This window comes from Nerophis lumbriciformis, linkage group LG10 (genome assembly GCF_033978685.3).
Source record: "Nerophis lumbriciformis linkage group LG10, RoL_Nlum_v2.1, whole genome shotgun sequence".
Lineage (NCBI taxonomy): Eukaryota > Metazoa > Chordata > Actinopteri > Syngnathiformes > Syngnathidae > Nerophis > Nerophis lumbriciformis.
The window spans coordinates 22,305,456-22,316,935 of NC_084557.2; the positions used below are offsets into that span (position 1 = coordinate 22,305,456).

The following is an 11,480-nucleotide window of genomic DNA, read 5'->3' on the forward strand; positions in this document are numbered from 1 at the left end:
TCATCTGGCTCTTCTCCATGTGGAGGAGCAGCGGCTTTACTTTGAACTCCTCCCAGATGACAGAGCTTCTCACCCTATCTCTAAGGAAGAGCCCCGCCACCCGGCGGAGGAAACTAATTTCGGCCGCTTGTACCCGTGATCTGGTCCTTTCGGACATAACCCAAAGCTCATGACTATAGGTGAGGATGGGAACGTAGATCGATCGGTAAATTGAGAGCTTTGCCTTCCGGCTCAGCTCCTTCTTCACCACAACGGATCGATACAGTGTCCACATTACTGAACCATGGACTCGGACATGGAGGTGCTGATTCTCATCCCAGTCGCTTCACACCCGGCTGCGAACCGATCCAGTGAGAGCTGAAGATCCTGGCCAGATGAAGCCATCAGGACCACATCATCTTCAAAAAGCAGAGACCTAATCCTGCAGCCACAAAACTGGATCCCCTCAACGCCCTGACTGCGCCTAGAAATTCTGTCCATAAAAATTATGAACAGAATCAGTGACAAAGGGCAGTCCAATCCTCACTGGAAACGGCTCCGCCAGTTCCAATTTAAAACGGAAACAGCCTGAATGCGTTGTGGTTTAAAGGGATTAGACGCATGTTTTGGATTAATATGACTGGGAAACAAACTGTTAATGATAATAATTAATTTTATGCGTGAAATAACAAAATTAACATAATTAAATAAATGCCTTTACTTTGTTTTTTCAAGATTGTATTATGCTTTAGTTTAACGTAGGGTTGTACGGTATACCGGTATTAGTATAGTACCGGGATACTAATCAATCATATTCGGTACTATACCCCCTCTGAAAAGTACTGGTCCCCCTTCACCAGTCACATGTTGTATGCGGTTTCTGCATACACACAAAAGTGACTGCAAGACATACTTGATCAATAGCCATACAGGTCACACGGAGGGTGGCCGTATAAACGACTTTAACACTGTTACAAATATGCGCCACACTGTGAACCCACACCAAACAAGAATTACAAACACATTTCGGGAGAACATCCGCACAGTAACACAACAGAACAAATACCCAGAATCCCTTGCATCCCTAACTCTTCCGGGCTACAATATACACAACCCCGTCCCCCCACACCTCAAACACCTCAACCCCCCACCCCCAATCTTCCGAATTCGAAGGTCTCAAGGTTGGCAAGTATGAGTCCCACCTCAGAAAACACTTCCCAGCAGGCACGAGACATTGATACAACATTGTTTATACATACATGTCCTTCAAAACTGACTTGAAAACAACGTTGCGAAATAGTTTCAAAAATAGTATTTGTTAATTGAAACAACGCTGATGTGCAACGTTGGATCCATGTTGTTGGTTGGGAAATGACCAGGTCAAATCAACATCGCAACCTGACATTGAGTAAACGTTGTCAAAAAGCATGTTGCATTTGTGCTGTAGAATAATGGTTGAAAAAATGACAACATTTCAATGGTCAAATCGACATCAGAACCCAACATTGATTAAACGTCTTCAAAGAGCATGTTGTTTCAATGTTAGGTTTGAGTTGCTCAACGTCAGGACCTAATTCAACAAGTTCTCAACGTTGTTTTAATGTCTTGTGCCTGCTGGTTTGGCTCTCCAAGTACCACCATAATGACCAACAATAAAATCCATTAGCAAAGTAGGCCTAAGTATTCATTAAAAACAAGGCAGATGTTTTATTTAACAAATATATCTATTATTTTTGGCCACTGTAACATTACACACAGTTTGAACAGTAACACTGCGATAACGGCTCGTCATTACAATATTTAATTAAGTAATTATTCTGCAAATCCCTAGATCAGGGGTCGGCAACCCGCGGCTCTAGAGCCGCATGCGGCTCTTTAGCGCCGCCCTAGTGGCTCTCTGGAGCTTTTTCAAAAATGTATGAAAAATTGTTTTAATATGATTTCCGTTGAAGGACAAACATGACGGAAACCTCCCTAATTGTTATAAAGCACACTGTTTATATTAAACATGCTTCACTGACTCAAGTATTTGGCGAGCGCCGTTTTGTCCTACTAATTTTGGCGGTCCTTGAACTCACAGTTTGTTTAATTATATAACTTTCTCCGACTTTCTAGGACGTGTTTTATGCCACTTCTTTTTCTGTCTCATTTTGTCCACCAAACTTTTAACGTTGTGCATGAATGCACAAAGGTGAGTTTTGTTGATGTTATTGACTTGTGTGGAGTGCTAATCAGACATATTTGGTCACTGCATGACTGCAAGCTAATCGATGCTAACATGCTATTTAGGCTAGCTATATGTACATATTGCATCATTATGCCTCATTTGTAGCTATATTTGAGGTCATTAAGTTTCCTTTAAGTCATCTTAATTCAATGTATATCTCATGACACACTATCTGTATGTAATATGGCTTTTAATTTTTTGCGGATCCAGACAGATTTGTTTTTGTATTTTTGGTCCAATATGGCTCTTTCAACATTATGTGTTGCCGACCCCTGGTTTAGATGGAGCCGCCGTACCACAGTTTGAGAATCCTGCACTAGATAGTAAATCATCTGAGAAAGTAGTCTCTGCTGCATGTTTTAAAAAAAACAGAACTAAAAAAAAAAAGCACATCAGACAATAACAGAGTCCGGAAAGCTAAAGTTTGTCTTGTTTTCTGTTGTGGAGCACACCTCCCGCCACCTGAATAGTGTTCTCCCCTCGGCCATCAGGCACATGAACTATAACAAGATCTGATAGCTCAGTTACAGCTCATGTTATTCTTTTCTGTCTTATATGTGTTTTTATGTTGCACGATTGCACCAAGTAAAATTCCTAGTTTGTGAACCCGTTCTCAAACAATGGCAATAAAAACTTTTCTGATTCTGATTCTGGAGAAACAATAAAGTGAACTTTGTGGTGGCTCATAGGTGCTCAACTTAACTCGGATATACGTAACCAAGCACCAGAGGGATGTGGTGCCACTGATAGAAAAGTATGCAGAGGAGTGGCAGGAGACGGGAAGCCCCATCTACCGGCCCATGTGGTGGCTCAGTCCGGAAGACCCGCTCACCTTCGCCATCGACGACCAATTCATGATTGGAGACGAGGTGACGTCATGATGGGAGCCTCATTGAGTCACGTGTGCTTGCTTGAACGGGTTTGTGCCTGCTTTTAGGTTCTGGTGGCACCGGTGGTGGAGAAAGGGGCCGTGAGGAGGGACATTTATTTACCTGACGGGGGCTTCCAATGGCAGGACAGCCAGAACGCTCAGGTGTTCGATGGAGGGACGTTCCTGCAGGACTACCCTGTGCCCTTGGAGGCGGTGGGTCTTTTCTTTCGGCGAAGATGATTGTCTCCATTTAAAAAAAAACTAAACTTGTGCTGTTCTAAACTTGCACTTTTCCACAATAGACCATTAACTGCCTCAAGGCCTTGTCTTGGAGCAGCATGTAGAAATATATCTTTATACTTGCACTTTATTCTAAGATGTCTTTGTTTTCCCTTTTTTAACAATGTTAATCAGTTTTACCTCTTGGCTGATTTTGAAATATTTTGACTTTTTGTTGTTGTTGTTGTTGTTATTGTTGCTGTCCTTCTGCGTACGGTGGCCTGGAAGTGCAAGACGCTTACGTTTCATGAAACTACTTACAATTACAGAAAACAAATTCAAGTTAAAGTACCCCTGATAGTCACACACACCCTCGGTGGGGTGAAATTACCCTCTGCATTTGACCCATCCCCTTGTTCCACCCCCTGGTGGGTGAGGGGAGTAGTGAGCAGCAGCGGTGGCCGCGCTCGGGAATCATTTTGGTGATTTGAAGACATAACAACTTACAATTACACAAATGAACAAAAGACAAACATTTACAAATACTCAAAGCAAATCAACAAAAGACAAAACTAATTCTAATTTCAATTACATGAATAATGTGGCACGAGTTGGAGCATTTTAGTGAAATGAGGAACTAACGACCATGTGGAAATGGACAAAACAATTGGTCGACTTAGCTGTCAATTTGTGGTTTGGGACATTCTCTGTCCAGTTCCTGCACATATTTGTAATGTTGTGTTGTCTTTTGTTTGTGTTTTGTGAAATTATAAATTGGTAGGGTGCTGAAAAAAAGTCGATTTACATCCAAAACATGATTTCTATTTATTTCAATTCTAAAAATCCATTCTTTAACAAAAAAAATATTTTAAATAAATGTTTTTTTTTTTTTTTTTAATTAATCAATCCAACAAAAAATACCATAATAATACAATTCCAATTCCAAAACCAAACTCGGCCCAGCAACATTCAGAATAGCAATCAACAGAGCAATTGAGAGGACACACAAACATGTCCCACTGGGGTGAGTTTTTCCTTGCCCTTATGTGGGCTCTGTACCGAGGATGTCGTTGTGGCTTGTGCAGCCCTTTGAGACACTTGTGATTTAGGGATGTATAAATAAACATTGATTGATTGATTGATGACACAAAACAATCCAAAAGTAGTCAAACAAAAATGAATAATATCAACAGCGGTATCAGTGGGCCCCATTCAGCAACCGTTCTTAAGAACAAATGTTGTTCTTAGGCCCACTTATGAAGTTTTTAAGGAGATTTTTGTATTCACCAACGTTTTCTTAGCTGGGATTTGTTCATAGGTAAGAACAAAATCTACAAGTGCTCCAGAGCACTCTTTGGGTGGCCTATTTGTTCTTAAGTGTGACAAGTTCCCTTACTTCTATTTATCCATCATAGATAGATAAATAGATAGATAGGTAGAGATAGATATAGATAAGTCAGACTGACAGACATATAGAAAAATTAGCAATATATAGACATTTCAAAATGTGCGCACGCACACACACACAATTTATTTTTAACGTCCTCAACTGTGCGGACCATGTTTACCGCATCGGTTGTAGTGCCCCAGATCTTAGCTTTATATGTGCCCTTAAACCCCAAGTTTGCACTGCTGAGGATCACTACTTAGTTTTTCTCCACTTCCTAAAATATAACCTCCATTTCTGAACTCGACCAGTTTTTCTTCCGCTTCGGGGCTACCTCAGCAGTCCCCCCTTTCTTAAACTTACGTTTTGACATTATGTATTTCCCCCGCGGGATAATACGAATTTCTCTTCTGTAATCTGTTTGTGTTTTCTCCGTGTGTTTGATGTTCGGCTTTTCCGCCGGAATTGTGCCCTTATATGGGGAATTAAGGGCGTTTACCTATGCAAATTACGGAATTAAGGAATTGTGATAGAAACGCACGCGCTAACCATTTGGCATTCAGCAACTTAAGAACAGCAGGTGGGAACAATTTGGCTGTTTAAGAACACGTCATGAATTTGAATGGAAATCACTTAGGAAGAAAGATAAGAGGAAAAGTTAGGAACTTATTTGAATAGAATTGAATTATTTATTTCAAACCTGCACAGAACAACATTTTGGCTGAGACATTTATGCAAGGCTTGCAAAGGGGTTGGATGAAGCAAATGCTTATAATATCCCAACCCCTCTCACTCATTCCACATTTAACATAAACAATATAATACAAGATCAATACTATACAAACAAAAACAAGAAAAGCTCCTGGACACTAACAATACAATAGTACCACTGTTACTATGAGACAAGACAAGACGAGACAAAACACACACACACACACACAAACACACACACACACACAGGCCCAAACACTCCCTGACCATACACCTCTCTCTCATCGCTCTGTGCTGAGGGCATCACACACATACTTCTTCAGTACTTCTGTACTTCTGCTTATTGCTGAATGGGGCCCAATATTAATAAGAATGCCAACATAGCAGTGATTAGAAATCCCTCATTTACATCATCATCACAGCCATTTATAAAAAATAAAATAAAAAACTTTTTTTTTTTAAATAAAAAACTTTTTTTTTTAAATAAAAAACTTTTTTTTTTAAATAAAAAACTTTTTTTTTTAAATTAAAAAAAAAAAAGTTAATAAAAAACTTTTTTTTTAAATAAAAAACATTTTCAAAAAAAGAAAAATCATTGAAAATAATTTGATTCGGAATTAAAAAAACATTTATTATTTTTTTTAATTATTTTTTTTAAGAATACATTTTAAAAAATAAATGTTTTAGGCCATCTCTGCGCTTAATCGCTGCATGTATACATCGTACTGTACATCAGCGGCCAAGAGGGGCTTCTGTAACCCGTAACTTTCATTCTAATTTTTGTAGCAAATAATATAATGCGAGAATCGGTTTTAATCGAGAATCGAATGGAAGTCGTTGGATGATTCACATCCCCCGTAACTTGTTTTGCCTTTTGTCAACATGTTTTTTTCTAAATTGTGAGATATTTCATGAAATGTAAAAGGTTTTTAACGCACTTCCAGGCCATCGTATCTTAGTATGTAATCCGTGCGTTTACATACCTTGGTTGTTGTTGCATTTCAACAGTTTTTAATGTTATTAGCTGCTGCTGCTGCTGTCTCTGTTGATAAGGAGGAGCCCACTGTTGCTTAAAATGAACCTGAATCTGACAAGAAGACCAAATGGACATGAAATGATGTTGAAAGGGGGTTTTATTGGGGGAAATTTAGGGGTGCCTTGCTCACACGTTAAAGAAAAAAAAGAAAAAAACGGCTTTTACTTGAATTTATTAGGCCAGAATGCTGATGTTTTTATGAATGTACCTCATCCCTTAAATTGTCACTGCTTTACAGAATCACCCCTTAGCACTTATTCAACTTAATTTTACCTTGTTGACACCTGAATGTCCCGTAGTACTGTAGGCACTGATATTGTAATCTTTGAATACATATATATATATATGCCACGTTTGACCTTCTTATAACAACCTGCTGTAGCGAGGGGGTTCTCGCCGTCTCCTCCTTTGAATTTGTACTCGACTATCGCGTTGATATCTTGTTTCAGCTGTGCGAGAAAGGAAGAGAACCTTACGTCCTTTCTCACTGCTTACAAAAAAGACCATTTAACACAGTCTTATAAATACTTCAACAAAATAGATCCAATGCAAGAAAGAACCATAGGAAATTAATAATATTAGTGCTTATTTTTCTCTCCACGTTGGTGTCTCTCAGCACAACAGAGCACAATAATAAACATACAGTACTACCTCAACTTACACGTTTAGTTGGTTCTGTGACTCAAAACACTTGTATCTTAAATCAACATCACCCCTTGAAATGAATTGAAATCAATCAAACAGCACACTAAGAAAAACAATACTTTTAAATAAGAAATAGTGCATACAAACAATACAATAGAATGCACTACTAACAACTACAGTAATGTAATAATAATACAGCATTTGCCTTTAAAAGTGGACTTCTACTGTCTTCCAGCTGTTTCTCCGTCAAACACACCATCAGCAGCTTTTCCATAATTTGATGGATAAATGTCCGCCGTTTAGATATTATTTCAACAAACAGACTCATTCTGCTTCAGTATCATGTAGACTCGTGGTGATACGCTCGAATTGCTTCGTCATTCATGGTTTTGATGATTTATTTCCTTAATTCGATGAATATCACCCGCTTAACGAGTAAGACCGGATGTTTTGGTCGGATCTTGCGTGGGTTCACTGTGACATTTGCCAACCAACTGCTTGTAACGCACATGTTTGCTGGCAACTTACCACATAGCAGTTAGCCGAGAGACAGCTCTTATCTCAAAACACTTAAGTTGACGTACCACTGTATTGTTCAAAGAATACCTCGGTACGCGGTCCATCATCGGTATCATTTCATGCCGAGACTTCTCGTGTTGGATCTCGTTTGATTGCGCAAAACTTGTTATAATCGCAATGCTGTTAGTTTTTCTGGTCATGAAAGTATTGTATTGCATATTCTATAAATAGATGTACCGTATTTTTCGGAGTATAAGTCGCACCGGAGTATAAGTCGCACCTGCCGAAAATGCATAATAAAGAAGGAAAAAAACATATACAAGGCGCACTGGAGCCCGGCCAAACTATGAAAAAAACTGCGACTTATAGTCCGAAAAATACGGTACATTGCAATTGTAACCACTGTTTTACATAATGCAGCCATGTAGTTCCATCCTATAATTATACTTTTACCTGTAGTAGGGAAAGGATTCATATGGACCCATTCCTGAATGAATCTGGCATTACAGGAGGAAGGGGGGGGGGGGGTGGTTATCAATGTTGCAATGCAGTCTGCTGGAAATGATGGAAACATAGCAACTGATGTTGAGGTCCAAACAGGAATTGCCAAAAAAAAACACATTTTAAGATATTCAACACTTGACTGCCAATCTGGGGGCTAAAGTGGATGGTGCACCCCAGCCTCCTCCCTCCCCACCAATTTGTCACGTTTCATGTGGCAGGTAAATCGTGACGAATAGGGTCATATGAATCCTCTTCCTACGGTCTATTGATGTATTTAACTACCCTGGAAATCACATCCATTGCTATCAATTGAACATATATTTGACACCTGGACTAAATACTATACTATGATAGAAGTGATTGTGATGGTTCTATTCAAATTAACCTTTGCACAATGCCTTACACGGCGTTTATGGATATATATATATTTTTTCTTGGCTTGTTGGCGGTGATGATACAGACGGACTGAATATTTTACATTTTTCTGCAAGTAACCGTAAGTTTACTGTATCAACACTCAGGTCTACTGAAGCGTATCCAATCACCAAATGTCTTAGTGCAACACATTGATGTCTTAACCTCTCCTAGAGCTGAATGTACAGAAACTGTGATTTCCCCCAACCCGAGCCACTCGCCGGAGGAGCTTTGATGCAGTAAACGCTGTTTTCACGTTTTGTTGATTGTTCGACAAGCTGAGCTGACATGATGACACATGTGCCTTAATTTAATCCAAGGATCTGGATTTTTTTTTTGCAGTATCAGCAATGTACAGATTACAATGACTGTGCCATTACAAGTGTTTTTTTTTTGTTTGTTTGTGCGTCTCTCTTATGTAAATCAGAGGACTCTTTTGCAAATAAAGTTTACATTTTCTTACTACCTTGACTCCTACAATTATTATTTTTTTAAACAATAAATAAATAATCGCTGGATTTTTGGATTTTATCCTCCCTTTTTGCACAATCCTTCAATCATTATGGGCTTGATCTACTACTGATCTATGTGCAAAGCTGATCTACTAAGTTCATGCGCAGAGGATTGGGTCTCTTGAATGCAGTGGCGGGCCGTGCATTTCCCACCTAGGCCTTCAGTGATGTCCAACTTCAAAGATTACCATGAATTGATTTACGTGGACCCCGATTTAAACAAGTTGAAAAACTTATTCGGGTGTTACCATTTAGTGGTCAATTGTACGGAATATGTACTGTACTGTGCAATCTACTAATAAAAGTTTCAATCAATCAAAAACCTCTCAAATGACCATAATTTATGTCACCACATGACCATTGCTGGAGAAATACTACCGTATTTTTCGGAGTATAAGTCGCTACGAAAAATGCATAATAAAGAAGGAAAAAAACATATATAAGTCGCACTGGAGTATAAGTCGCATTTTTTGTGGAAATGTATTTGATAAAACCCAACCCCAAGAATAGACATTTGAAAGGCAATTTAAAATAAACAAAGAATAGTGAACAACAGGCTGAATAAGTGTACGTTATATGACGCATAAATAACCAACTGAGAACGTGCCTGGTATGTTAACGTAACATTATGGTAAGAGTCATTCAAATAACTATAACATATAGAACATGCTATACGTTTACCAAACAATCTGTCACTCCCAATCGCTAAATCCCATGAAATCTTATACGTCTAGTCTCTTACGTGAATGAGCTAAATAATATTATTTGATATTTTACGGTAATGTGTTAATAATTTCACACATAAGTCGCTCCCGAATATAAGTCGCACCCCCGGCCATACTATGAAAAAAACTGCAACTTATAGTCCGAAAAATACGGTACACAGAAACACATTTACGCCCAACTGAGTACTGAATCGCACATCAACCGTGTACAAAACTGGTTATTTTCTAGCGAAAACATATCTTATGTGTACTCATGGGTTCTGTCAAAATTAAAATTGCAAAAAACATATTAAAAGTGAAAAAATTGATTATTTGAACTCACAATTAGTAGCACCCATTCGACGTCGTATAAGCCAGTGGTGCCCCTCGTCGTCGGCTTACTCGAGTGGAAATGGCGAGCATTAATCCCCAATTCATCGCCAGAACAGCTGAGTTAGCTTCCGGGGTTGGCCGACATCACAAGATGTAGTTTCTCTTTAAATATCCTTCTTGAAAATGGCCTTGCAAATATAAATCTGCCACCTAATCAACGTTTTGTTCTCCTTCTCTGGTATCCCGATCTGGCTACTGCGCAACACTTCCTGCTAAATTGAAACTTGTGATTGGATACTCACTTTGGAATGACAAGTGTGAATCCAATCACAGTCTCGTTAACATCAGGCTACTTGGATAGGCTACTGTCAACAACTCGTGATCTGATTGGCTATCGCAACTGTCTATCAACTTTCATCATAATTGTTCTTCTTTGTTAACGCTTGTAGTTTGAACAGTCTCTTAAACTGAATCCTATTGGTGCTTTGTTTGATTTCTTTGCTTAATCCATTCCATAATTTAGTTCTACATACAGATATGCTAAAGGTTGTAAGTGTTGTATACGTGCATACAAATGTTTTAAATTATATTCCCCTCTAAGGTTATATTTCTCCTCTTTTGTTGAGAAGAATTGTTGTACATTTTTGGGTAGCAGGTTATAGTTTGCTTTGTACATCATTTTACATGTTTGCAAATGCACCAAATTACTGAATTGTAATATTTGGAATTTAATGGTGGGGTTTGGGTTTGTATGTTCTCTATATCCAACATTATGTGTTATTCTAATAGATTTTTTGTAACACCGTTAGTGAATGAAGCGCACATTTGTAGTTGTTTCCCCATATTTCTACACAATAACTCAGATATGGTAACACTAGAGAGCAGTAAAGAACATATGAGGAGAGCCCAGAATTCTGCCTGTAACACTGTTTTATTTTCATCCAATGGTGCACAGTGTTTTTTCTGCTTCTGTGGTTCCCAGCAGCACCCCCAACTACTACTACTCGTTTCCTCACGGCTGCTGCCAATAAAGGCGACAGGTGATTAGATAACAAGGCCCACCTGGGCGGTATAGCTCGGTTGGTAGAGCGGCCGTGCCAGCAACTTGAGGGTTGCAGGTTCGATCCCCGCTTCTGCCATCCTAGTCACTGCCATTGTGTCCTTGGGCAAGACACTTTACCCACCTGCTCCCAGTGCCACCCCCACTGGTTTAAATGTAACTTAGATATTGGGTTTCACTATGTAAAGCGCTTTGAGTCACTTGAGAAAAAGTGCTATATAAATATAATTCACTTCACTTCACTTCATCTCGGTCGCTGTCTTTGAGGCCGGTCCTGACCCACCCCGTTCCGCGGCAGGCCCGCAGGCCACACCCCCTTCCACATACGTGTTAAATAAAATTAATTAATATGCAGGCCT

The 11,480-nt window shown here is 39.2% G+C and overlaps 1 protein-coding gene across 1 annotated transcript in view; it reads left to right on the plus strand.

Annotated features, from left to right (window-relative positions):
* Positions 1-4,103, plus strand: part of LOC133612143 (SITS-binding protein) — an 89,206-nt gene extending 85,103 nt beyond the window's left edge. Inside the window, exons 9-10 of the mRNA XM_061969310.1 lie at positions 2,896-3,075; positions 3,144-4,103. Of these exons, the coding sequence (XP_061825294.1) occupies positions 2,896-3,075; positions 3,144-3,317 (354 nt within the window). The 3' untranslated portion in view covers positions 3,318-4,103. The remainder of the gene's footprint in view (positions 1-2,895; positions 3,076-3,143) is intronic.
* Positions 4,104-11,480: the final 7,377 nt, after the last annotated feature.